At 37.7% G+C, this 26484-nt stretch overlaps 1 protein-coding gene across 5 annotated transcripts in view; it reads left to right on the top strand.

Annotated features, from left to right (window-relative positions):
* Positions 1–26484, top strand: part of Tsga10 (testis specific 10) — a 91306-nt gene that overhangs the window by 14108 nt on the left and 50714 nt on the right. For 3 of the 5 annotated variants that reach the window (XM_050134690.1, XM_050134687.1, XM_050134686.1), the window contains exons 3-9: positions 2789–3004; positions 11358–11423; positions 12646–12813; positions 13327–13485; positions 16482–16652; positions 16738–16815; positions 17745–17896. In XM_050134690.1, coding sequence (XP_049990647.1) covers positions 12763–12813; positions 13327–13485; positions 16482–16652; positions 16738–16815; positions 17745–17896 — 611 coding nt within the window. In that variant the 5' untranslated portion in view covers positions 2789–3004; positions 11358–11423; positions 12646–12762. The remainder of the gene's footprint in view (positions 1–2788; positions 3005–11357; positions 11424–12645; positions 12814–13326; positions 13486–16481; positions 16653–16737; positions 16816–17744; positions 17897–26484) is intronic. The other 2 variants (XM_050134688.1, XM_050134689.1) reach the window with 2 other exon arrangements.

Below are 26484 nucleotides of genomic sequence, written 5' to 3' on the forward strand. Positions count from 1 at the left end.
ACTCAGGGAATACAGAGAGGATCTCAAGAGTCAGTTGGCCTGCTAGATGAGGCAAATACGGGAGCACTGAGTTCAATTGAGGGACCCTGCCTCAATAGATAGGTGGAGGGCGATCAAAGAATACACTTTATCTCTCCATCAATGTCTGTCCTGTCCTTTACAGGCATACATACTCATGTGCACACTTACCTTTCCACCCCTGTCAGTCTGTACATGTGAACACACCTCCCACACACAAGAAAACCCACACAGCACAACTATGAAGATAGATGAATTGGAATCATTTAAATCCTGTGGTTTATTTAAAAACGGCATACTGTTGATATAGTGGAGATAAGAAGGGTATGAAAAATAAAGAAATTTGGCATCACGGTGTGGATATGAAATGTCCTCCACAGGCTGAGAGTGTTTAGGCATCTGGTCCCTGACTGTGGTCCTGTTTGGGAAGTTGTGAAACTTTGGGAGATGGGGTTGAGTTTTAAAAGCAAGTGACTGGGGGCTGGCCTTGAAGGCTAAACCCACCTGAGTGCTCTGCTTCTTGGGATGGCCTTAATGCCACATTCTTCATAGACCTTCAGAAGTTGTAGTCTCAAATAATGTTCTTACCCTTCAGTTGTGTCTCTCAGGTTTTTGCCAATGACCAGAAAGCCTGGTATGAGAGTGCTGAACAGATAGTTTAGCACGCTGCTGCAGGTGGGCTGCACATTTAGTTCAAAGGATGCAGAAAGAAAAGATGAAATACTCTTTAGCTAGTAGACTAAGAGCAAACCAGCTTACGAAAGAAGTGCGTTTTCCTGTAGTCGAGGCCTAAGGAGTTTTCCCAAGATGTCTCCTGAGGAGGATTTTGTGACACATAGACTATAGCACTGCAACCACTCCCTAAAATGCTCTGGAAGCTGTGTGGGACAAGTCTACTATGCTTGCAGCTTAAGTGCATGCACTAGTGACGTGGAAACCAGGCTGGACAGTTGAGAAGGGCTAGGGTCACAAATGGCATCTTGACATCACATTCTCAGTGACATTTTCAAAGATTTTCTTTTGAAATTAAAATAACTCGATTTTTATAGCTGTAAGCACTATTTGTTGTAGTTTTTTGTTTTGTTTTGTTTGTTTTTTAAGACACGATTTCTTTGTGTATCTTTGGCTGTCCTGGAACTAGCTGTTGTAGAACAGGCTGGCCTTGAACTCACAAAGATCCACCTGCCTCTGCTTCCCAAGTGCTGGGATTAAAGGCCTGTACCACCACCACCTGGCTTATAAGCACTATTTTAAAATATATATTCTAATTTTATATGTGCACTCATAGATGCTCAGAGAACTTTCTTTAATTGGTGTATGGATAGTAGGCAAAAGGGAAGAATAGGAGATACTTATGAAATTCAGACCAGTTATGATAAAAGATTGAGCTGCGGAGATATTTTGTACCTTTATAGATCCCCTTCCTTTTGTTTAAAAAAATTCATTGTTTTTTGTTTCCTGATTTTGATATTTCAGATTTTATATCTTACATGTTAGTATGCTTACAAGGTGCCACAGCAAAGGTCGAATTGCCATAAGGACTTCTTTTGCTTCTTAAAATGATTTATTCAGAATAATAAATGGCACTGTAGCATATTTAGTTAAAATAATTCATTGTTAGCTGGAAAGTAGTGGTGCACACCTTTAATCCCAGCACTTGGAAGGCAGAGATAGGCAGACCTATGTGAGTTTGGTGCCAACCTGGTCTACAGAGCAAGTTCCAGGATAGCCACAGCTACACAGAGAAACCCTGTCTCAAAAAAATTCATTGTTGAGTATGGTGATGCATACCTTTAATCCCAGCATTCAAGAGACAGGACAGATGATCTCTGAGTTTGAGGCCAGCTTGGTCTAGGGAGTTCCAGGCTAGCCAAGGCTATGCAGTTAGATCATGTCTCAAAAAACAAAAGAAAACAAACAAATAACAACAACACCACCAAAAAAAAACCAGAAAAAAAACTCATGACTTATAGGATATTTTTTATAAAAGGACACATTATGTTTTTAAAGTAAACTGTCAATTTTGAGAGAAGTTATCTGTATAGTTACTTGACCAAGGGTAAGACTTGATTGACTAAGAATTAAGACCAGGTATTTAGTAATTTTAGCTACTTTTTAGAGGCTTAGACTGGCTTTTTTTTGAGGGGGTGGTAAGGATTGATTGTATTTTTTATATAAAGGTGACTTAATCTTCTGACGTGGACCAGCATAATATCTTGAATGTACTCTATAGATAATTAGTTAAATATGTTTAGCTCACAAGTATCCCTGTTATTGCACTTAACATATTAACTTCTTCAAGGGAACAAAATTCTTGAGAGCAGAGAATTTAGAAGAGAGCTAAGGGACCATTATCTGTCCGTCTTTCTATTTATTTATGTTTTATACCTCAATCGAAGTTTCCTCTCCTTCCCTTCTTCCCAGCCCTCCCCATCCACTTCTCCTCCACTCTTTCTCTCCCTCCACTGGGAGCTCTTGTAAACCCAGATTAGTTGATTCTGTAGGTTTTCTTATGTATCTTTGACCTCACTGGTTCCTGCAATCCTACCTCCCCCACTTCTGTAGGATTCTCCTAGATACACCTAGTGTTTGGCTGTGGGTCTGCATCTGTTTCCATCAGTTGCTGGATGAAGCCTCTCTGATGGCAGTTGGGCTGGGCATCAGTTTCTCTGGGTCTGTGGGTAGTAGCATGGTTCTCCTTTACAGCTAATATTTACTTACGAGCTGAGGGACCCTTTTAATGTGATTATTTCTTTTCTGATTATAACAGATTGAAGATCTCAAACAGACAAATCATGACTTGGAAGAATATGTTAGGAAACTCTTGGATAGTAAGGAGGTGGTAAGCAGTCAAGTAGACGATTTAACCAACCACAATGAGCATCTTTGTAAAGAACTGATTAAAATCGACCAACTAGCAGAGCAATTAGAAAAAGAGAAAAATTTTGTGGTGGACACTGCTGACAAGGAACTTGAAGAAGCAAAGGTACTAAATTTATCACTGACAGAATTTTAATTGTATTGTGATTACAAAATTAAGTTGGAAAAGTGAAATTTTCATATCATTTGGAAGCTTTTTCGTTTGGTATATTTTAAGTCTATTATAAGGATTAAATTGTATTTTTTCTCACACTTTATTTCTTTACAATTTTTTGTTTATATTTTCTCCTAAATTTTATGAGCCTATTATGAAAATTTCAAAGTAGCAAGAATAATCTGTAAATTCATTATTGCTCTGCTACCCTTTTTCTTCTCTGCATATATCTACAAACAAACTCCCTACCCCTTTTTAGAAAGGGTCTTGTCCTCTGATCCAGGATTATCTTGAATTGCGGTTTTTCTTGCTCAGTGTTCTGAGGACAGGATTACAGGTGCCATGCCTGCCTCAATTTTTATTTATTTATTTATTTATTAAAAACAATGGTTTATTTTCTATTTTGAACCAAAATGAGAAACTTTTTATCTTGTTAAATTTGTTATCTTTGTTGACTTAAGAGTTTTGGTTCTTGTTTAGGAAGATGTTCTCACATCAAGAGCCATAAACATATCTTCTAAAGTTTACTTTTATATTTTTTAACACTTCTTTGAGGACATTTATCTGTAAGTACTTTCCTGGAAAAGGTTCTTAGGACTACCAGTGAAAGTAGATAGAGTGGCTTGTTTTTAGCTTGTAATAACTTACTTTCATATGGTTGCTACAGAAGTATTTAAATGGCACTTCAAAGTGGTCTTATGTTTTTGGTATTTCTCAATAACCTTGTCAGTTTACTTTAACCTTTCATGCATGGTTTTAGTGGTTAATTGAATACAGTCTTCATCTTGACTGTGAAAATTGTCAAATTGAAGAGTTTTACTGTCCTTCTTTCTTCATATTAAAAATTAACTATCTCCTTCCCAGACTGAAGAGGAAAAACGATTGGCTGAATTCCAACTCTTGAGTGTGCCCTTGGTAGACAGCATCTATTTTAAGGAGTTGTTTAGGGCCTATTGACCATATTGCAGCAGGGAGGAGGTAGGTGTCAGGGTGAATTCTCTGGTATTAAAAGGAAGCACTCCAGCTGGGTGGTGGTGGCACATGCCTTTAATCCCAGCATTCGGGAAGTAGAGGCAGGCAGAGGCAGGCGGATCTCTGTGATTTTGAGGCCAGCCTGGTCTACCGAGCGAGATCCAAGATTGGCTCCATAGCTACTGAGAAACCCTGCCTCGAAAAAGGAAAAAAAGGAAAAAAAAAAACCCAAAAAACAAAAAAGGAAGAACTCCAGGAATGGAAAGTATCTGAATTATATAAGCTAGGTTTTGACTAAAACCAAAAGTACTAATTTCATAGATTGAAATTTTCAGAAAAACATATTTCTAGAAAAAGTGATATTCATATATGATGTGGAATGTCTGTTACATGGAGAATTAGAAAGCTATTTGAGCTTTTGAGGACGAGGTTGGCTGCATTTTTGGGATACTGCTGTTGGGAGAGAAGACCTGGAGACCTTAGTAAATCAAGAATAAAAGAGGAATGATTGCTTAGGATCAGTGCCTTGAAATGAGGAAAGCAACAGCCTTAGTTATGTTGTAGGGCAGAGAGGTGCAAGACCAATTTGGGGTGTGGACACCAAGACATGTTGTCAAAATCTTTGCATTAGGTGGGCACTGTAGGCTTATAATTACCAATGATACATTTCTTGTCTACGTTTTGGGGTAGAACTCTAAATCTATTTGATTGCTGAAAAAGAATTCTTGTGTTCTTACAGTGTTTTGACATATTCTAAATATATAAAAGTGGAGTCTGATAGGATTAAATTTACTGAGAAGGATTTACTTTTGGTTAGTCATATTTTTAAATATTTCTTATGATTTATTTAACTTTATTTTATGTGCATTGATGTGAAGGTGTCAGATCTGCTGGACTGGATTTTCAGACAGTTGTGGGCTGCCATGTGGGTGCTGGGAATTGAACCTGGGTCTTCTGGAAGGGCAGTCAGTGCTCATTGCTGAGCCATATCTCCAGCCCTAATATTTTTAAATATTCCTAAAGTAACCTCTTCTATGAAACTGTTTTTGAGTATTTACTATTGTGTTTTTTACTGTTATCTAATTAGTTACTCCTGAAACTGAGTGATTTCAAGCAGCAAACTGACTTATATTTCAGGTTAGGGAGTGGTTCTGGTTCAGTTTTTCAGGAAAGTGTTAAAAAGGTGATGGTCAGATTGCAGCCATACCCTAACTGATACTATAATACTGGCTTCTAAGATGGCTTCCAGCAGATGGATTTGGCTGTCAGAAAGCCTTCTCTACAAGGCCCAGTTGTCTACATTCTAGATGACTGTTGCCCTCTGCTCTCTGAGCCAGGGATCCAAGAGTGATAATAAACTAGAACTCTGCAATGTATATTATGAGCCAATGTAAGTTATATCCCAGCATTTCCACCGTCTCTGCTTTTTAAAATGATTCACTAAGCCAGGTATGGTGGCATATACCTATCATCTCAGCACTGGAGAGGCTAAGATAAGAAGATTGTGAGCAGGACAGGATTGCATAGAAAGACTGTCTTGAGAAAAAAAAAACCAAAGAACCCACATCTTAGGGGAGGTCTGTGTCTTCTAAAGCAGGAAGTATTATAATTTGAGCACATATTAAATTTGCAAATTTTGCCTTTGTTTGTCTTCACATCTTGAGCTACCATTTATACTTCAATACAGCATTTTCCAGGCAGTTGAACATGATTTTCTGTAATGTGAAAGCAGAATTGGAATTTCACTATTGTTAGTTTTTTATATCATATATGTTATTTTATATTTATGTGTATCTTTTTGAAACCCAGCATTAGTAATGTTAAGGAAGAGTAATATAAACTGTAACTCACTGAAAAATCTAGCTATTATGCTCAGTGATATCTGCAATTAAACTGAACACAACTAAATTATGACTTTAATTAAAAGACATTTTCTAAGATGGCACCAGCATGTTTAAAATTTAATATAGTCTATATGAGGTATTCTTTTTTTTTCTTTTGGTTTTTCAAGACAGGGTTTCTCCATAGCTTTGGAGCCTGCCCAGGAACTAGCTCTTGTAGACCAGGCTGGCCTTGAACTCATAGAGATCCGCCTGTCTCCCTCCCGAGTGCTGGGATTAAAGTATTGTTATATTTGTATATGATTCAATCAGCCAAGATAGATGAATCTACTATATAGAAAGCATTGTGTAAAACTTAATATTAAGCTTGGAAAATCCTTTTGTAGGTATGCATGTAAGAAGGAGGACCGCTTGTTGGTTCCTGGCCATCCAGCTAGTTTAGACCTGAAATAATCACACAGAAACTGTATTAATTAAATCACTGCTTGATCCATTAGCTCTAGCTTCTTATTGGCTAACTCTTATATATTAATTTAACTCATTTCTATTAATCTGTGTATCTTCACGTGGCTGTGGCTTACCAGCTAAAGTTCTGGTGGCTCCATGATGTCTCTGACTCCACCCTTTGTTGAAATAGGAGCGGCGGGGCTGCGTCCCCAACACCCCGGCCGCTTGGCTAGCTTATGCCCGAAATAACAACACACAAACTGTATTCATTTAAACACCGCTTGGCCAGGCTAGTTCCAGCTTCTTATTGGCTAGCTCTTACATATTGTTCTAACCCATTTCTAATAATGTGTGTAAGCACCCCAAGGTGCGCTTACCGGGAAGATTCTAACCTACGTCCATCCTGGGTCTGAGCTTCATGCGTCTGCCTCAGAGCACAGAGCTATCGTGTCTATCTGGCAGAGCTGAGCATGGTGTCTCTGCTCCAGAGAGCAGAGCTGTCGAGTCTCTCCTGGAGCAGAGCAGAGTCTTACCTCACTTCCGCTTCCTCCTGTTTACTCCTCCCACCTATGTTTTAACCTACCAGGGCAAGCAGTTTCTTTATTGCTTAACCAATGAAATCAACAGATTGATATGACACTCCCACATCAACCCTTCTTTCTCCCAGCATTCAGCCTAGCTTTCTCTGCCTAGTTCTGTTCTTCCCTGCCATAGACTAAAAGCAGTTCTTCATTCATTAACCAATAAAAACAACACACAGACAGAAGGACCTCCCACACCATATGTATACCCTTTCTAACCTGCTTTTTTTTTCTAATTTTATTGATTTTTATTGATCTCTCTACATTTTTCTCTGCTCCCCTCCCTGTTTTGTCCCTCCCCTTCAACTCTCTCCCAAGGTCCCCATGCTCCCAATTTATTCAGGAGATCTTGTCTTTTTCTACTTTCTACTTCCTATGTAGATTAGATCTATATAAGTCTCTCTTAGTGTCTTCATTGTTGTCTAAGTTCTCTGGGATTGTGATTTGTGGGCTGGTTTTCTTTGCTTTATGTTTAAAACCACCCATGAGTGGGCTGGAGAGATGGCTCAGAGGTTAAGAGCACTGGCTGCTCTTCCAGAGGTCCTGAGTTCAATTCCCAGCAACCACATGGTGGCTCACAGCCATCTATAATGAGATCTGGTGCCCTCTTCTGGCTTGCAGGCATACATGGAGGCAGGATGTTGTATACATAATAAATATATAAATAAATCTTAAAAAAAAAGAAAAAAGAAAAAAATGGGCGTGATGGCACATGTCTTTAACCCCAGCACTTGGGTGACAAAGGCAGGCACGTATCTAAGAGTTCAAGGCCACCCTGGTCCACATAGAAAAAATTTAAAACAAAACAAAACAAAACAAAAACCACCCATGAGTGAGTACATGTGATAATTGTCTTTCTGGGTTTGGGTTACCTCACTCAAAATGATGTTTTCTAGCGCCATCCATTTTCCTGTAAAATTCAAGCTGTCGTTTTTTTTCCCCTGCTGTGTAAATGTACCACATTTTCCTTATCCATTCTTTTTTTAAAAAAATATTTATTTATTACATATACAATATTCTGTATGCCTGCAGGCTAGAAGAAAGCACCAGACTCCATTACAGATGGTTGTGAGCCACCATGTGGTTGCTGGGAATTGAACTCAGGACCTTTGGAAGAGCAGGCAATGCTCTTAACCTCTGAGCCATCTCTCTAGCCCCCTCCTTATCCATTCTTCAGTCGAGGGGCATTTAGGTTGTTTCCAGGTTCTGGCCATGAAAAATAATGCTGCCATGAACGTAGTTGAGCACATGTCCTTGTGGCATGATTGAGCATCCTTTGGATATATACCCAAAAGTGGTATTACTGGGTCTTGAGGAAGGTTGTTTTCTAATTTTCTGAGAAATCGCCACACTGACTTCCAAAGGGGCTGTACTAGCTTGCACTCCCACCAGCAATGCAGGAGTGTTCCCCTTTCCCCACAAACTCTCAAGCATAAGTTGTCATCAGTGTTTTTGATCTTGCCTAGCCTGCTTTTAAAAAATATATATTTTGAAGTTATTTTATTTTATGTGTATATAAATTGTATGAATGTATGTCTATGTATAATGTATATTTCTTATGCACATGGAAGCTAGACGAAGGCATCAGATCCCCTGGAACTGGAGTTACAGATGGTTATGAGTCATCATGTGGGTGCAGGAAATTAAATCCAGGTCCTATAAGAGCAAAACATGCTGAGCTATCTCTCCAGCCCTCTGCTTTATTTTTTAGGGTGGGTCTTTTTACACTGTCCTTTCTCCTCCATTCTGCCTCAGCAACATTGGCCACTTTACTATTCCTTGGAACTGGGTAGACATTCTTTTGCACTTGGATATTTGCAGAAAGAGTTTTTTTTTTTTTCCTGGAATATTCACCCAGATTTCCTTGGGTCCTCTTCTTTAAACCTTGCTCAAAGAATATCTTTCCATGGAGACTCCCTGATAGCTCTGTTTCAAATTTCAGTCTTGTTTTTCATAAATGCAGTACCTGCAACTCTGCTTTTCTTTGCCAGTATGGTATACATCTTGTTATTTAATTAATTTTAACTTAAAAAAAAGCATCTTAGTCACTTCTGTCTGTCTTATTCTATTGCTGTGTAGACACCATGACTAAGTCAACTCTTAAAGAACAAAACATTTAATTGGGAGTTCGTTTACAGTTCAGTGGCTTAGTCCTGTCCATTATTATGGTGAGGAGCATGATGCAGGCATAGTACTGGAAAAGTGGTTGAGAGCCACATTTTATGTTCAGAAGGAGAGAAGGGAGACTGACTGGGTATGATAGGAGCTTTTGCAACCTCAAAGCTCACCTCCAGTGACACACTTGCTTCAAAAAAAACCACATCTCCTAATGTTTTCAAACAGTTCCACTCCCTGGTGACTAAGCATTCAAATATATGAGCCTATAGGAGCTATTCCTTCTCAGGCCACCACAATCATCTCTCCTAGCTGGAATGTTATGTCCCTAAAGACAGAAATCTTTACCTATTTTGTTCACTTAAAGAAAAAAAATCAGTGTCTTAGAATTTAAGTGGTTATTGTGTATTTTTGAGTGCCATATTTGATATATATTTTGACTATTATCTTTTCTTTCTTTTTTGACTAGATTTAAACCCTCTAGGGCAGAAATTTGTGTTTTATCATATGCATTGTGTTTTGTCATATGCACTGTGTTTTCCAGAATGAATATTTACCACATTGTCAGACACACAATAAAGCATCAGTTAACCAATTGTTAGGAAGGAGAAAAGCACTGGATTAAAACTTGTTCCTTTGGGACACTTTTTTTTCAGGGTAGGATTATCACTTTTATCACCATAAATGATATATATATATATTTTATGGGTATAGCTCAATGGTAGAGTGCTTGTGTAGAAAGGCTCAATCTCCAACACTCCTACCTCTCTGACAAACAAGATTTCAGTTCACCTAGAAAACTATAGTGAAGGAAATAATATCCACCACTGTTATACTTGTATCTAGGATCACTTACTCTTCTTCAGTTTATAAGCTATTGGTCATGTTTCATCTGTATCTAGGATATGTATGTATATCCATTTTTTTTGGAGGATGTATCACATTGGATATTGGTTTTACTCAAGAACAAAAATCTTTACAAATTTTCATTCTAGGTTTATATCATTTTAGTATCTGCATAGTAACTGTATTAGTCATGATTCTCTAGAGGAACAGACTCAATAGAATATATCTATATAGAGAAAGGGGAGTTTATTAGAGTGGTTTATGGGCTCTGGTCCAGTTAGTCCATCAATGGCTATCTTTCAACGCAAAGTCCAAGAATCCCGTATCTCTTCAGTATGATGCTGGATGCCTCTGCTGGTCTTCAGTATACGCCAGAATCCTGAAGAAGTAGGAATGAACTTTCCAGTGAGAGCAGGGCAAGCAGGCAGAGAAAAACCCTTGCTCTTCCATGTCCTTTATATAGGCTGCCATCTGAAGGTGTGACCAGATTAAAGCTGTATCTTTTCATCTCAAAGGATCTGGATGTAGGGCAGGTCTTCCCACTTCAAATGATTTAATTAAGAAAAATCCCTCACAGGGTTGTCCATCTGCTTGGGTTTTAGTTAATTCCAGATGTAGTCAAGTTGATAACCAAGAATAGCCATCACAATAGCATAAAATAAGATAATGAAAATTAATGATTCAGAGTTGTACATAAGTTCATGCAACTATAAGTTATGTTAAAAACATTAGAATCCTTCAATATTTTATAAACTTCACTGTGACTTCTAAAAGAATCTTAGAAGGATAATTAAGAAAAATGGGACAGGGGTTGTATTGAATTTTACTCTTAACTAGTGTTTATGAGAACCTGGACTTGGTTCCTAGCAAAGGAAATTCAAATGTAAAATATAGCTCGTGTATCTTAGTTCAGAATCATGAGAGAATGCTAATGAATTATAAATGTATGCATTGAACTTATTTGCTGACTTTTTAGCAAAGAGCTTTGTAATAAAAACAGTCACTGTTTTTAAACATATGACGTAGATGTGTCACATAAATAACTATAGATGACAGCTGTACTGTAAAACTGAGTATACGTTCAGTGTCATAAATTGATACAAACAGTATTTTGTGGCTTAGGTGGAATGAAGGCAGTAAAATAGTTCAGAAGAGAAAGCAGCCTGAATGGGCAGTTTGATAACACGTTATTCCAGTCTTTGTATTGCTTTCCTGTTAAAATTTTCAGAATTATAATTCATGTCAACATTTGATCCAATTAATGGAGAATAATTTGGTACAATACAGTAAGTTAATATTTTATATAAAATATTGGGTAAAGGAACCAATTTTTTCATCTGGGTTCTTTTACCATTGAAGGTAGGTAAGCATGAGGACAGGTTACCCTCTGCTTGAAATATTGTCTGTATGATTTGATTTTTTACTGACTTCCTTTTAATACTTTTTCCAATTAAATCAGTTTAAGCATCTTTAGTATAAATAATAGAATTTCTAATTTTTCAGATTGAACTCATTTCCCAGCAAAATAATATAACAGTATTGGAAGATACAATTAAAAGGCTTAAATCTGTAAGTACATTTTTCACAAATACATGGTAAGCAGTCATTTTTACTTAGTAACCTGCTAAAAGAATTTAATATATCCTTTAACTCATGCCTTTGAGAACAATGAATGCATTTTTTCCCCTTAAGTTCACACCCATTAAGAGGTTTGTGGGTGCCCTCACCTTAGGAGGATGCCTTCCTGCCTCCCTGTTGTCAGTGCTTTGTCCTAGAGCACAGCTTCGCCTTCCTAGTGCAGGGACCTTTAGTACACTCCTCATGTTGTGCTGACCCCCAGCCATAACATTGTTCTCGTTGCTACTTCATAACTGTCATCTTGCTGCTCTTATGACTTGTAATGTAAATATCTGTGCTTTCTGATGGTCTTAGGCGGCCCCCATGAGAGTCATTCAACCCCAAATAAATTGTAACCCACAGGTTGAGAACTGCTGACCTAGAGGTTGAGAATAACTATTGGTTGATTTTAGCAGAGTTTTTAGCTGTTACTAGGTTTGAAAATGATGACTCCAGAATTTTTAATTTTCAGTATATGAGGTACATTTTTTATATTTTAAATTTTCTGCCTTTCAGAATATTTTTAAGTTATAAATTGGTAGCTAGCACCAGTTGATCTTTTGTTTCTCTAATAATATGAAATGAAAAGTTTTCTGTTTAAACATTTTAATATTTCATTTAAAATACTTAAAACACCATCTGAGACATATCAACTTTTTCTCAGTATTTATAAAACAAGTGTAAAAACACATTTTAAGAGAAGTGTTTCTAAATATATCCATGTGAATGGGAGTTCATGGGAAACACCTGTATGTGTCGACTGTCAGAACTCATTAGAATATTCCATTCATTGAGCGAATATTGAACAAAGGTAGACATTGGAACTACCTTTAAAGTAGCATGTAAAGATTTCCAAAGTCAGTCAGTCTGTTTCTAAGATTTGCTTCAGGTATGGATGTTTCTGAAATACACACACACATACACACACATCTCTTTTCTTCTCAAAATGTTTAAGTAAAGGTAGTATTTTATTCAAATAAAGCACACCAAAATGGTGAAAATTGCTCTTAAAATAGTGTATTACTTTTTAAAAATATTAAGGAATAAATTTTTAGATGTTCTATTTTTAAAAATGCCAAATTTCATATTTTGAAGACTCCTTTGTGTTTTTATTTAGAAAAGTATGCTATAATTTAGCTTGAAATAATTGCTTAATTTTTTCCCTCCTTGCAAGATAATTTTAGAGACTGAAAAAGCACAAAATAAATGTCCTTCTAGACTTGATTCTTTTGTCAAGACTTTAGAAGCAGACAGAGATTATTATAAGACTGAAACACAGAATTTGAGAAAAATGATCAGAAATAGATCTAAAAGTCCAAGACGCCCATCTCCAACTTCCCGGGTAGGTTTTGAGGAAATCTTTTAATCTTTTAGTTTGTTTCTTAAGTACTCAATTTTATTCTTTGATTTACCTCATTTGGAAATAATTTGGTTTTGTATAAATTATAGTATCAAAGAGGTTGGGAGATAGATCTCTTTGATGGTACAGTGAACAACGAAGTTAGTTCTTTATTCCCAAGATAAGTTGTGGGTGGGAGATAATGAGGCCAGTTTAGTGCAGTTTGAGATAAAGTTGTGAAAGAAGTAATTTTGTTGTTGTTCACTATTTTCTTTCATTCTGAGGTCATGTTCAGTTAAGTAGAGATTGTGCACTGTCATCCGCAGTAGTGTTTCATTAATGCACACCTGTATTCTTAGCACTTGGGAGACAGAGGCAGGAGGATCAGGAATTAAAGGCTGGCCCTGGCTTCATAGTGAGTTTAAGGCCAGCTTGGACCACATGAGACTCTGTCTCAAAAAAAAAAAAGGAAAAGAAAAGAGGAAGAACTTCAGATATCTTAAATAATAATTCTAGGGTGCAAACTGTGATGTAGAACTTTTGAAGTCAACAACAAGAGACCGTGAAGAACTGAAATGCATGCTGGAAAAATATGAACGTCATTTGGCAGAAATCCAGGGCAATGTCAAGGTTCTTACATCTGAGAGAGACAAGACCTTCCTTCTTTATGAGCAGGTAAGCATGGAAGCACACAGATTGTATTATTAATAGCAGTCATTTCTAGAGGTTTGCAGTTCTTCCGTAGGTCTTATGACCATAATTAAACATGCCAGTCAAATTACTCTACCACTTGGAAATTACGTTTTTCCCTAAGATATTCCTTTTTCCTTTTCTTCCTTTGTGGTTCTGGCATTAAACCCAGGACTTTGTGCATTCTAGACAAGTACTCTACCACTAAGCTACTTCTACAGGCCTGCTGTCAAGATAGTCTTAATGAAGGTATCATATTTCCAATATAAGAAGTGTGAACACATCTATATGTCACTCTTATATCTCATAAGAGATTATATACATCCATAAAAGTTTGATTTTTGGAATGAAAAATGGAGACAGGGCTGAAGTTGTGGCTCACTGATGGAGTGCTTGCATAGACCCTAAGCTTTGATCCTTAACACATCACAGAACAATAAAAACAAAACAAAGCAGCAACAAAAACCACAAAGAGAAACGAGAGTCTCAAATGATAGGATGTCATGTTCAAAGTAAAACCTTTAGAATTTGGTAGAAGAAAGGTTAAAAAATTCTATCACATCACTTTGGGAACTGCCATATAACTTATTTAAATTTAGAGGTTAAAAATAACTTTGTAATTTAACTTTACTTTCTATTTAAAACTGTATAGCTTTTATTAATAAAATATTTAATCAACAAGAATTAAATCCTATTTATCATAGCGTAATTTCTTTGATAAACAACTACAATTTTAAGAAGAAATAGTTACTATATCCAGGGCTCTAGAGTTGCTACTTTAAGACACTGTATAGGTCACAACCCTGTATGCATCACAGATTATGGGAGCATGAAGGTTTTGCAACAGTGAAAAGTGTCTGAATATGCAGCCAAAAAATTAACTCAAAGCCAAACACATTATAGATATGAGGCGTGGGGCTATATCATATTGTACAACTCTTATAAAGGAAAACATTTTTAAGCTTTTTATTGATTCTTTGTGCATTTCATGTCATACATTCCGGCCCTATTCATCTCCCCATTCCCTAGCTTCCACCCTCTGACCTTGCAGCCTCCCCGTCAATACAAAATTTAAAAGTAAAACCCAAAACCAAACCAAACAAACAAAACAAAACAAAATCTCAGTGTGGAAGCTATAGTGTGGCCCAGTGAGTCACACAGTATACCCAAAGGAAAACATTAAATTGGACTGGCTTAAATTTCAGAGGTTTAGTCCATTATCATCATGGTGGGAAGCATGGTGGCATGTAGAGAGGCATGGTGCTGGAGAAGGAGCTGAGGGTTCTACATCCTGATCTACAGATAACAGGAAGTGAACTGGGTACCATAGTGATTTATTTATTTATTATGTATACAACATTGTGCCTCCATGTATGCTTGCTGGCCAGAAGAGGGCGCCAGATCTCAGTACAGATGGTTGTGAGCCACCATGTGGTTGCTGGGAATTGAACTCAGGACCTCTGGAAGAGCAGCCAGTGCTCTTAACCTCTGAGCCATCTCTCCAGCCCTGAAAAACAATTTTTATATTGTGGCAAATCTCATAGATCTTTCTATATTAGCATAATAATTTTTCCTTCAAGAGAATTAGAGGAGGAAGAAACTGGATTCCTTAGAAAAATGTTATCATGGTCCATGCATGAAGCAAAGGTGAAATCAGCGGAAATAAATATAGGAACAGATGCTAGATAAACTAAGAAAGATTTGAGAAGATTTGATTTGGGGGAGAAGCAACAAATGGAAACATTTGAAATTTTATCTTGAATGACAGAGAATTGGGTAAATAAAAAGAGGAGAAATAAGCCATTGATGGTTTGAGGGAAAGTTATGGATTTGGTTTAGAAAGGTGGAGTAAGATGGTAGACATTCAGATAGTAACTGCTACCTAGAACATTTAGAACCGGATTAGGAAGAGAGGCAGGCACTGGTTATGCAGCTTTAAAGATCATCTTAGATGTTATTTGAGCCTTCAGAATGAATGAGTTCTATAAATGAGAAGGCACTAAATAGAGCAGAAAAGTCAAGATGGAATCTTCAAGAGGCAGGGAAGAACCTTTGAAAGATAAAGAAACCAAGGCCACAAAGGGAGAGTGGGGGTCTAGGAAGAAAGGTCCTGAACCAGTATGGTTGCTGCCAGAAAATTAAGGGGAATGGGAACTACGAAAAATCTATTACAGTTGGCAGGCTTCTTAGCTCAGGTTTTGTAGTGGTGGTGGCTGAGACTGCCTAAAAACAAAAACAAAGAGCCTACAAAGTAAGAAAAGACACAGCATGGTAGATGGGGCAGTAGGATTAGATGACAGGTTGTCAAGCTAATACATGATGAAGGTGATGGGGGCTTGCTGGGAACCAGGGTGGAAAGAGCCAGAGGAAGGGGCACTGCTCAAGGTGAGAGGATATAGTTATTATTAATTAGGAAGATTTTAGAAAACACTTTAAGAAATGTGGTGAAGGCTAATCTGTAGATATTGAGAAACTATTTTTTTCTGAAAATGGGGACCAGCTGTGTAGATAATGATCAAAACTGAGAGTCAGGAAGCAAAGTGGATATGAAATCATCTATAAATATGCAACAGATCTGAGGCTTCAGGACTGATTAACAAGTGTTCAGAGACCATGTTGGGCTGTGAGTAAGGACTGGTGGAACTTTCTGTCAGGGTAAAAGTACCCTAGACAATAGCATAATAAAGATATAGCAAATATAAAGATAAGCACTGTGGAATTTTCATTAGATAAGTATTTCACCTGAGTTGTGCTGAATTCAAATGGGATATACAAAGTCTTTTCTTAGCCACCCCCCCCCAAATACATACCTATATATTTGCTTGCACTTATTTATAAACTCTTAAAAATAAAAATTCATCCATTTCCTTATTTTCTTGCTGCTTGCATATTTCAAGTTTCAATTTTAGTTGAGTGGATATAAGATACTTTATGTATAATTTAAAGTTTTCTTTTTTAAATTTTATGTATTTTTATCATAGGCACAGGAAGAAATTGCTCGACTTCGAAGAGAAATGATGAAAAGCTGTAAGTCTCCTAAGTCAACCACAGCACATGCTATTCTTCGTCGGGTAGAGACGGAAAGAGATGTAGCCTTCACTGATTTGCGGAGAATGACCACAGAGCGAGACAGTCTGAGAGAAAGGCTAAAGGTGTGCAGTTGTTTTGTCTGTCCATAGGTATAACACAAGTGTGGTGACACTGAAAGTCCTTTGTTGTGTTTTGTGTTTTGAACAGATTGCTCAAGAGACAGCTTTTAATGAGAAGGCTCACTTGGAACAAAGAATAGAGGAGCTGGAGTGTACAGTTCATAACGTAAAACAAAACCTCGTTGGCTCTCCTCATAGTTTCTCCTTTTCTCTTCTTACTGTCTTAGGAAGAATTCTTTTATTTTTCTAAGATTGTGTTTGTAGTCCTGAAATACGTAAGGTGATGTATATGATGTGTTATTCATAATCCTGTGTTACCTTTGCACTTCATTATTTCCTCTGGAAACACGAGTGCAGCTTTTTATTTTTGTTTGTTTGTTTGAAAAGAAGTTTTGTTAAGATGTAGTCTCAGGATTTTAAATTAATTATTAGACTTTTTTTGGAGGGAGTGGACTACAAGGGCTTACTATATAGCCCAGGTCGGCTTTGAACCCATGGTTCTGCTGCTTCAGCCTCCTGAGTGTTGGCATTATAGTCCCACTACACTTATCTAAAATTTCAATTTTTCTCATCTCCGTGTTCTGTTAAAGATAATATTGCCAAATATGACTATATCAAGCATTGGCCAGATACACGTTAGCAGTATTCCCGGTACATAAACAGTGAAGGTCTGAATGTACGGATAAATTCATTTGAGGTATTTTCTTATAATAAGTAAAAAACAAACAAGAGAAAAGGAATTTCATTTTCATAATCCTGCTCTATATGTAATGTATTAATCTTGAATAACAAATAAATGATTTTACAAATTCAGCATATATATAGTCAAATTGAACCAAATATATAGTCAAATTGAGAAAGGTAGACTGATAATACTGAGATAGGTAGGCTTTATAGAAAGCTATGTAGTGGCTTGTTTTTATCCTATTATACAACACTTTATAAAACCTTCTACAGTGTCATGTCTGCCCCAGTTGATCATCTCGTTGTGTAAATAATTCTTCCACAAACTGCAGTTTGTAGGAGGGTCTCCTCTGCTAAGACCAACAAGGCTACAGAGTGGTAGGAGTTAACTTTGTCATTCTACTTGTGTAGCTTGATGATGAGCGTATGGAACAAATGTCAAATATGACTTTGATGAAGGAGACCATAACCACTGTGGAAAAAGAAATGAAATCATTAGCAAGAAAGGCAATGGATACCGAAAGTGAACTTGGCAGACAAAAAGCAGAGAATAATTCCTTGAGGTAAAAACTACATTGGCGTTAAACAACTGACAGTTTGCTGTACTTAATTGCTCTGCTTTATAGCACATTTTGTAATGAAATTTAATTACCTGTTACTTCTAGTTTATGAAAAGACTGATAGGATGCAGTGTAGAAAACTCAGCAATGTAATGAGTGTCCCCAAATCACTCAGCCAGGAAACATGCATACACATTTTAATCTTATATTTGCAACATGTGTCAAGTTTAATAAAGCAGTTTTTATATAGCCCTCTGAGAACTGAGATATTTAACTTCAGGTATATAACTTTAAATTCTGTTCCCAGGTCTGAACAATTCATGAAAGCCCAGACTGGAAAGCTTGGGGAAAGGATGGTTCCAACACAGGAAGAAGTTGATTAGCTCTTTCGTCACACCGGTGTAGTGGCAGAGGCCACGAAAGCAGTGTGTAGGCAGGAAGCCACCTCTCCATTTGAGGTTCTACGATACTACTTGTTGATGTGAAATAAAGCTTCTCAGGTTTCAGTAGAGTTGAATTTTTCTTTATCCGTAGACATGAAAACTGTTAGTTGATGTGAATGTGGTTATATTATCCAATAACAGATAGTAATCGGGACACATATGAGTTCTCAGAGTCTCCCCTTGGTCTTCCCAGGGCCAGTGGTGCAGAGTAGGAACCACTTGTCCGTCAGACATTTACTCAAACTCCCTTCTATTCCTTGGAAACCTTTTTCTTTCTTCTAAGACCACTGTTAAGCTCACACAAAAATGAAAGTAATACCAAAGCAGGAAAACAATAATGAAAACCCGGGAAAATAAAAACAAGGAACGAAAAGGTTAAAATCATCTATAACTCTGGAACCCAGGGAAAAAGATTAGTGTAGCACTGCTTCCAGCCAGAAAGCAGCCCCTGTGTATGTAGCACTTAAGTGTCCTGTGCAGCTGAGCCTCGCCTGTGGCCGTTTACATCTGGCCTTTTTAATTTCATCACATAAGATTTCCGTGTTGCTAGAAAATATTTGTCTTAGGTAACATTTTATATCTTGTAGTATTCTAATGGAGAGATGTGTGTTAATCTGGGGTATAGTGGGTGTGTTTTGTTCCTGTGGTGCAGGATCTTGCTGGAAGGCTCGGCTTTGCAGTGCCCTGCTCTATAGGGCAGCAGTGTGCACCCTGCCTAGCAGTTTTAGGGGATTTTTTTTTTTTGATGTATGCTTATTTGGGAACTTTTTATTGATGTGTAACTGAAACATGTATATTAAAATGTCAGTATTTTATATGTTAAGGTTGGAAAATCTGACCTTTAAAACCATCACCACAATCAAGATTCTGCCCTTATTCTGCACTCTTAAGTTCCCTCTTGCCCCTCTGTAATTTTCATACACTCTGCTGATTATATGAATTGATTTTATTTCAGGCATATAGGTATTTGGATTTTCTAAAAATTTAAACCAATGAAATTGTATTGTATATGTTGTTTAATCAGGCTCTTTTCCCTCAGTGTAGTTATTCTGAGGTTTGTTCTTTATGTATTACACATGTCGTGTGTAATTTTTATTCTGACTGCTGAGCTGTATTCTATTGTGTGGGTGTACACATTGACAGTTGCACTGTTTCCTGTTTGGGGCCATAATAAATAAAGCCACTAAGCTCTTCCCTATATTAATCTTTGTGTGGATATATGTTTTTATTTCTTGGATCAGTATCTAGGAATAAACGGCTGAGCCATATGATACATTTTCGTTTCAGGGAAACCATTGAAGTCTTTTTCAGTGTGGCTGTAGTACTGTGCATTTACTCCAGCAGTGCTGAGTTTTTCAGTAGTTACATACCCTCACTGACATTTGATATGCAGTTCATTTTTAACACCAGCTATTATTTTGTTGTGTAGTTCTATTTTAAATTTTTACAAAGGTTTTTTAAGCTTTATTGTAGAATAATTGTTGGCTAAAATTATATTTAAAGAATACAGTGTAATATTTTGATACATAGACATTGTGAAATGATACTTGGCTGATGGTGAATAGGTAAGTGTATTTTATGTTGACACTTTGGTGATTCTTTTCTGGCTGTTTCTTTCTTGTCTTTGTGAGCCATTGATGTTCTATACTGAGGCTTCAGTCCCATTATCTTTTGTACGTTGGTTCTTTGTGGTTATCGTGAGGTTTACTACTGCATTTTATAGCTTTGGCAGTCTTTTCAACTAATAGTATCATTCACATGGAAGTGCAGATATCTGTTGAAGATAAATATACTTCAGGTGGATATGCGCAATGGTGGCTTTGCTAGATCATTTTGGTAGCTGTATCTTTTAGTGTTTAAAGCACCTTTAAAAAACTATACTCATAGATCAATGCCTTGCTTAGTCATCTTCAGCGAAACGTCCCCCTGCAGCAGATGGGTACAAATATAGAAACCCACAGCCAGACATTGTGCAGAAAGTGAGACCTTGGAACACTCATCCCTAAATGGGATGTCTCCATCAAACCCTCCCCTCAGAGTTCAGGGAACCATGAAGGAGAGGAGGTGGAGAGAATGTAAGAGTCAGAGGGGATGAGGACACCAAGAAAACATGGCCCTCTAAATCAACATAAGCAAAACTCATGTGAACGCAACAGAGATTGTCTTTTTTTTTTTTTAAATTGATTTTATGGAGCTAAACATTTTTCTCTGTTTCCTTCTTCTCAGACTCTCCCCTCCCCTTCATCTCTCTCCCATGGTCCCCATGCTCCCAATTTACTCAGGGGATCTTGTCTTTTTCTACTTCCCATGTAGATTAGATCCACATATGTCTCTCTTAGGGTCCTCATTGTTGTCTAGGTTCTCTGGGATTATGATCTGTAGGCTGGTTTTTCATTGCTTTATGTTTTATTTCTCACTTATGAGTGAGAAATAAGATAATTGTCTTTTTGGGTCTGGGTTATCTCACTCAATATGATGTTTCTAGTTCCATCCATTTGCCTGCAAATTTTAAGATTTCCTCTGAGGGAGTAGGCCTGAGCCAGGACCTCTGCAGGTCTGGGCGCACCCGCATATGGGGCTGTCTTTTGTGTGTATATTATGACTTCCAGTTTAGTGTTTTTATGGGATTCTTGAATGCAAATGAATGGGTCTTATTTTTGTGCCTTTTGGGGGGCTCTTCTGTTGATTTGTCTTGACAAGCTTTGATGTGACAGTTTTTGTTTTATCACACATTATTTAATTTCGTCATATTTTTAATACTACCTCTTAGAAGTCTGTTCTTTTCTAATGAGAGACAGAAAGAGAGTAGATGTGAATAGGGATGAAGGTGGGGAGGAACTGTGAGGAGTAGAGGGAAGGGTTTAAAAACAAGAAATAAAAAAAAAACACAAAAAAATACATAAATAAAATAAAATGGTAGCTATTCTTATAGGAGTGAGATGGTATTGCAGTTTTGATGTGTAACATCATGCCTGGTTTTGATAAGAGACTTTTGAAGTTCATATCTAGATGTTTATATTTTCCCTGAAAGTGGGGAGTTTTAGTCAGTGTTTCTTCAAGTGTTTGCCTCTTCTCTTTACCCCTGCAGAGTGAATATTAGCTCTGCGGAGGGCTCTGTAGTCCTCCGTCCCTCCTCACTCTTTTTCTTCTCTAACAGTATTTCTAAACGTCATGTCTTTGAGTTCACAGGAGTTTCTTCTGCCTGTCACATTTGTTGCTAGTGCTATTCCATTTTTAATCTTGATTATTTCTGTTTTTAAGCCCAGAATTTCTTTTGGGTTTCTTTTAATAATTTTAATCTATCTTAGAAATTTTATTTGTATATTGTTTTCCTGATTTTATTAACATGTCTATTTTCTCTTATAACTTAGTTTAATGTCTTATCATTTATTTAAAATTTTTGGTCATACACCTTCTAGATTTATGTTTTTTGGGGATTGTGTCAAGTTTCTATGGTTTTTCATGGTTCTTGCTTTGTGTTGATGGCTGCATATTTGATGGCTGAGTTTCAATAGGGAAGCATCTTCATATACTGGAGGGTATAGTATCAAGTTCACACACTGGTGAAAGCTCAGCAGCTCAGTCTTCATGCGTGTCAGTTGGGGTCGGTGTCAGCACAGTCTGTGAGTCCTCAGCAGCCATGGCTGTGGATGTCTGTGATGGTGAGGGCTATTGCAGTTCTGCTTGATTACCTTTGTCTCCTAGAAGAGACTCTGAATGAGGCATCTGTCCTAAACTAGGGTAGTATATGTGGGCACTCATGGAATAGCCCCAGAGCCTAGGTCTGGAGCATCACTGTGCTTGGCTGCTTTTGTTCCAGAGATGGATCCATGAATATGTTTGCTGCAGCAATGGTAGTGACATTTGTGGGGTGTCTGGGGGACTCACTGTAGAAGTCAGACATGTGTAGAATGAGAGTGACTCTAGAGCTTAGGGCAGAGTTAGAGCTAGCTAACTTTGGTGGTATACAAGATGTCTGGGCCTGGGGGTTTGTGGAGCAGTGGTAGAGCTATAGCACATAGTGTAGGCATACACATAACACATAGTGACAGGCCCAGGGTAGTGTTAGCCTGTGGAAGTGCTATTTCTGTTGTCTGAGCTGCGAGCATGCACTTATGGCTCTGTGGTTTGAAGCACATGCAGATTTTGGAGGAGTGGTCACACAGTCCAAGAGTAGCAGCAAACAATGACTCCTTTTTGAGGGTAAGGCCAAAGCAGCTTCTCCCCATTTAGCTGGTCTGTGGTGGGATTGATGGTGGCTACCTTCATGGTGAAAGTTGCCAATTTCTCATGCAGAGCAGAAAATTCACATTGGCACAAGATGTGTATAGTACTATGTCATTTTAGCAGATAAATATTTGATGTCAGTAACCATATTCAAGATAAAGAATCATTCCATTTCTACAAAGTACTTTCTTTCGTACTTTGCAGTTATACCTCATACCTCATTTTCTTACCCCAAATACTTTACATCGTCACTTTCTAATCTATTTTATAAATATTTTAAGCCAAATAAATTTTGAAATGGTATAAACTTATACTGTTTCAAGAATGTTATCAAGCTAATCATATGGATATATGTAAAGTGCCACGTCTGTTCAGTGCTCTGTCGTACAGTGTGTGAGCTGAAAACTAGGCTGGAGATTTAGAAATCTGTGCACACAAACAGAGAAACAAGAATGCCACAAATGACAGCTTTATTGTGCTCCCGGAAAGCTTATATAGGGATCATTAACTGATAGCCACACCCCAGCTCTTGGGATTTCCAGCTGTAAAACCCACCAGAATTCACTCCCTTGTCATCAGGAACTCATAAGGGTCTCGTGCTCAGAGCAGCTGCAGGCACAGGAAAACAAGTTGTTCTGCTCGGTTCACTCAGGCAGGCAAAATCAAGGGGCCAGTGGTCTGGAGCCCACAACAAAGTTTTTGAGATGAGTTTAAAAAGGTCAGAATACTGTGTAAATTCATCTACAATCCATTATTGGAATTCCATGTGTGCTGTTTAGAGAGACTCTGGGTGGTTCTTTCTCTGTTGTGTTGTGACCTGTATAGACTTTCAGAACCTTGAGGAGAAGCGGGACACCAGAAACTGGAAATAGAGTTACTGACCTTTGCAGCTGTGTCTGTGAACTTTATCCTGGGCTGTGCTTTTCTGGAGCCTTTCCAGAAGACCCTCTACAGAAATATGATGTGGGAAACCTTCTAGAGAATGACTTCTGTAGGTAAAAAAAAAAATGTGAAGACAAGAATATTGAAGATGGCTACGGAAGTCCCAGGTGATAAATAAGAAGTTGAATGGTAGAGGAAACCTTGTCAAGTGTGTCCTGTGTGGTACAAAGTGGGTAGCCAGAGCATTGAAGATGACTACAAAAATCCCATCAGAAGTCAAGTAGTAGAGATACTTTGAAAAATGAGTGAAGCAACCATCTGTGAAGATTCTAGATTGTGTTTTGAACAAGAAAACATGCATGTGAAATCAGTCCCCCCACTCTGTGTGTGCGTGTTTGTGTGTAAGTCCTCATTTGTCATTCATCCTCTCCAGAACTCATACAGACAACAAAGAATATGATTATGAGGAAAATGTGGTTGTGATGACAAATCTTGGTTGTCAGCATGAAGCACCTGGGAAGAGGGAGCCTCAATTGAAGACTTGCTTTCATTAGACTGACCTGTGATCATGTCTGTAGGGCATTGTCGAGATTGCTGGCTGGTAAGGGAGGGCCCAGCCCATAGTGGGTGGTACTCTCTCTGGACAGCTTAGCTTAGTCTTATGGTGCTGACTAGACCACAGGAAACAAGCCAGGTGACAGGGTTACTTCATGGTTTCTGCTTAAAGCTCCTGCTTTGAGTTTCTGCCCTGACTTCCCTTAATGATGGATTGTAACCTGGAAATAAAGCCAGTTGAGCCCTTTCTGCCCCAAGTTGCATTCGATCCTGATGTTTATCACAGCAACAAAAACTAAGCTAGAATTCTGGAAAACTTTAACTTATTTCCATTTCTTCCAGAAGCAAAGAAAATGTACACATTGAAGATATTCTGTAAAGGTAAGAAATGTCATAAAGTCTTCAGTTTCCTAAATTCTCTTAGAAATCTCCAGGAACCCATGCTGGAGAGAATCCTTATGAATATAAGCCATATCGGAAAGGCTTCAGCCACTTAACTACTCAGCTCCATGAAAATACTCACACTGGAACAAAACCTTCTACTTGAAATCAGTGCGGGAGAAATTTTAGTTTTTTATAAAAAACATGCATGAATATATGGAGAAACCTCATGAATGAAAAAGAAAAACAAGAAACCCAACCCACCATCAACAATAAAAACTGCAGGAAAACCTTCCGGTGTTTTGTTTCCTTCAGATACACAAAAGAATTCTCAAAGAAGAGAAACACACATGTAAGCACTATGGGACAGCTTCAATCATTCTAGTACTGTTTAAATGCACACACAAAAAAATCTCACATTGAAGAGAAACCATGTGTGTAAGAAAGCCTCAAGGACTCCAGTTACCTTAAAAAAAAAATAAGACTCATACCTACAGCAAGTGGGACAGCTACACAGTCCTGACAATTCTAGCACACACAAGAATGTAATGGAAAGGACTTGTTTCCGTTCAGATTGTAGGAAAGCCTCAAATTAGTTTAACTGAAATACAAAAGTACAATATGGAGAGAATGTTCTTAAAGACATGAAGTCTTAATTAGCACGCATATAAAAATCCATACTGAAGCCTGGCGGTGGTGGCACACGCCTTTAATCCCAGCACTCAGGAGGCAGAGGCAGGTGGATCTCTGTGAGTTCGAGTCCAGCCTGGTCTACAAGAGCTAGTTCCAGGACAGGCACCAAAAACTACAGGGAAACCCTGTCTTGAAAAAATAAAAAAAAAATACTGGATCAAAATCTTGTGCATGCAAAAATATCACAAATGTTTATAAATTGGTAGGTGTTAGGGCTTATGTTGACTTAGTGAATTAGTGGTTATAGATTCTCCACTAATAACCAGGGGTTCTCTAGTACTGAGTAGTTATCTAGGTTTTCTGTACTAGGGGTGGTTTCCCTCTTGAGTGTGTCTTAAATCCAATTAGAGTCGATGGTTACTGCCAAGTTATGTGTGCCACTCCTGGACCCTTTGGGTTATTGTGCCAAGGTAGTTGTTGTGGTTCATATGCATCATAGACAGGTAGGACTATTGGTTGCTTCTCTCCTTTGGAAGCTTGCTTGGTGCTTTTTGGTACCATGAAATTTAGGAGGGAACATTTTGGTTGCTTTCAGTTTGGGGCTATAAAAGTAAGGTAGAACATACTCATTTACTGTAATTATGTTTCATTTCTCTTATTTTTATTTTTGTTTTCTCCCTCTGTTGTCATTTCTGTGTTGTAGAATATTATTTTAAGGTGTGTTACTTTTTGTTTGTGCTCTGGAACATTTGTTTAATGATAAAAGATGTGTTTGATTAAATAAAATTCACCTGCGGTTCAGAGGCTGAGTCAGCAACTAGCTAACAGGAAGTAGTAGGGAGAAGTTGGGTGGACTGCTTGCTATGCAGCCTCTTTGGGAAGCAGGATTCTACCGCAACCTTTGAATCTTGAGTTCTATAGTGGGACAGAGATTTAGATAAGTTCTCTTAGTAGTTTTAAAAGAGTCGATGCCCAAGGGAACAGAATTTCTTCAGGCTGTGGCTCTTGCGGCCTAGCCGCTGCTGGTAGTGGCGGAGTTGCAGTTGCTGACTAGGAGAACCGTGGTTTAAAAAGCAGACAGTTAAAAAATAGGACAACACTTGTGAATGGATTACTTGACATTTTAAAAATTCCATTTTGATGTACATGTGTGTGTGCGCTATTTTTACTGTTTGTATAGCATTTTCAGTGATTTCTCTAGGTATTGTCACAGTTAACATTTTGAATAAAGTGAAGAAATATGGTTCTCTGTGAATTTTTTTTACCCTCCAGAATAGTCCTTTATTTTTATAAAATTCAAGAAGCCTAAGTACATTAACTAATAGTTAAATATGCTTCAAGTATTTATTTATTTATTTATTTATTTAATATAAATTTTTTTATTGAGAATAGGAAAAAAATAGTTTCCGCCTCCTCCCAGCCTCCCATTTCCCTCCCCCTCCCCCCAGTCTTCTCCCCCTCCCCCCACTC

The sequence above is a fragment of the Alexandromys fortis genome, unplaced genomic scaffold (genome assembly GCF_014885135.2).
Source record: "Alexandromys fortis isolate MF-2015 unplaced genomic scaffold, M_Fortis_MF-2015_v1.1 scaffold_20, whole genome shotgun sequence".
Taxonomy (NCBI): domain Eukaryota; kingdom Metazoa; phylum Chordata; class Mammalia; order Rodentia; family Cricetidae; genus Alexandromys; species Alexandromys fortis.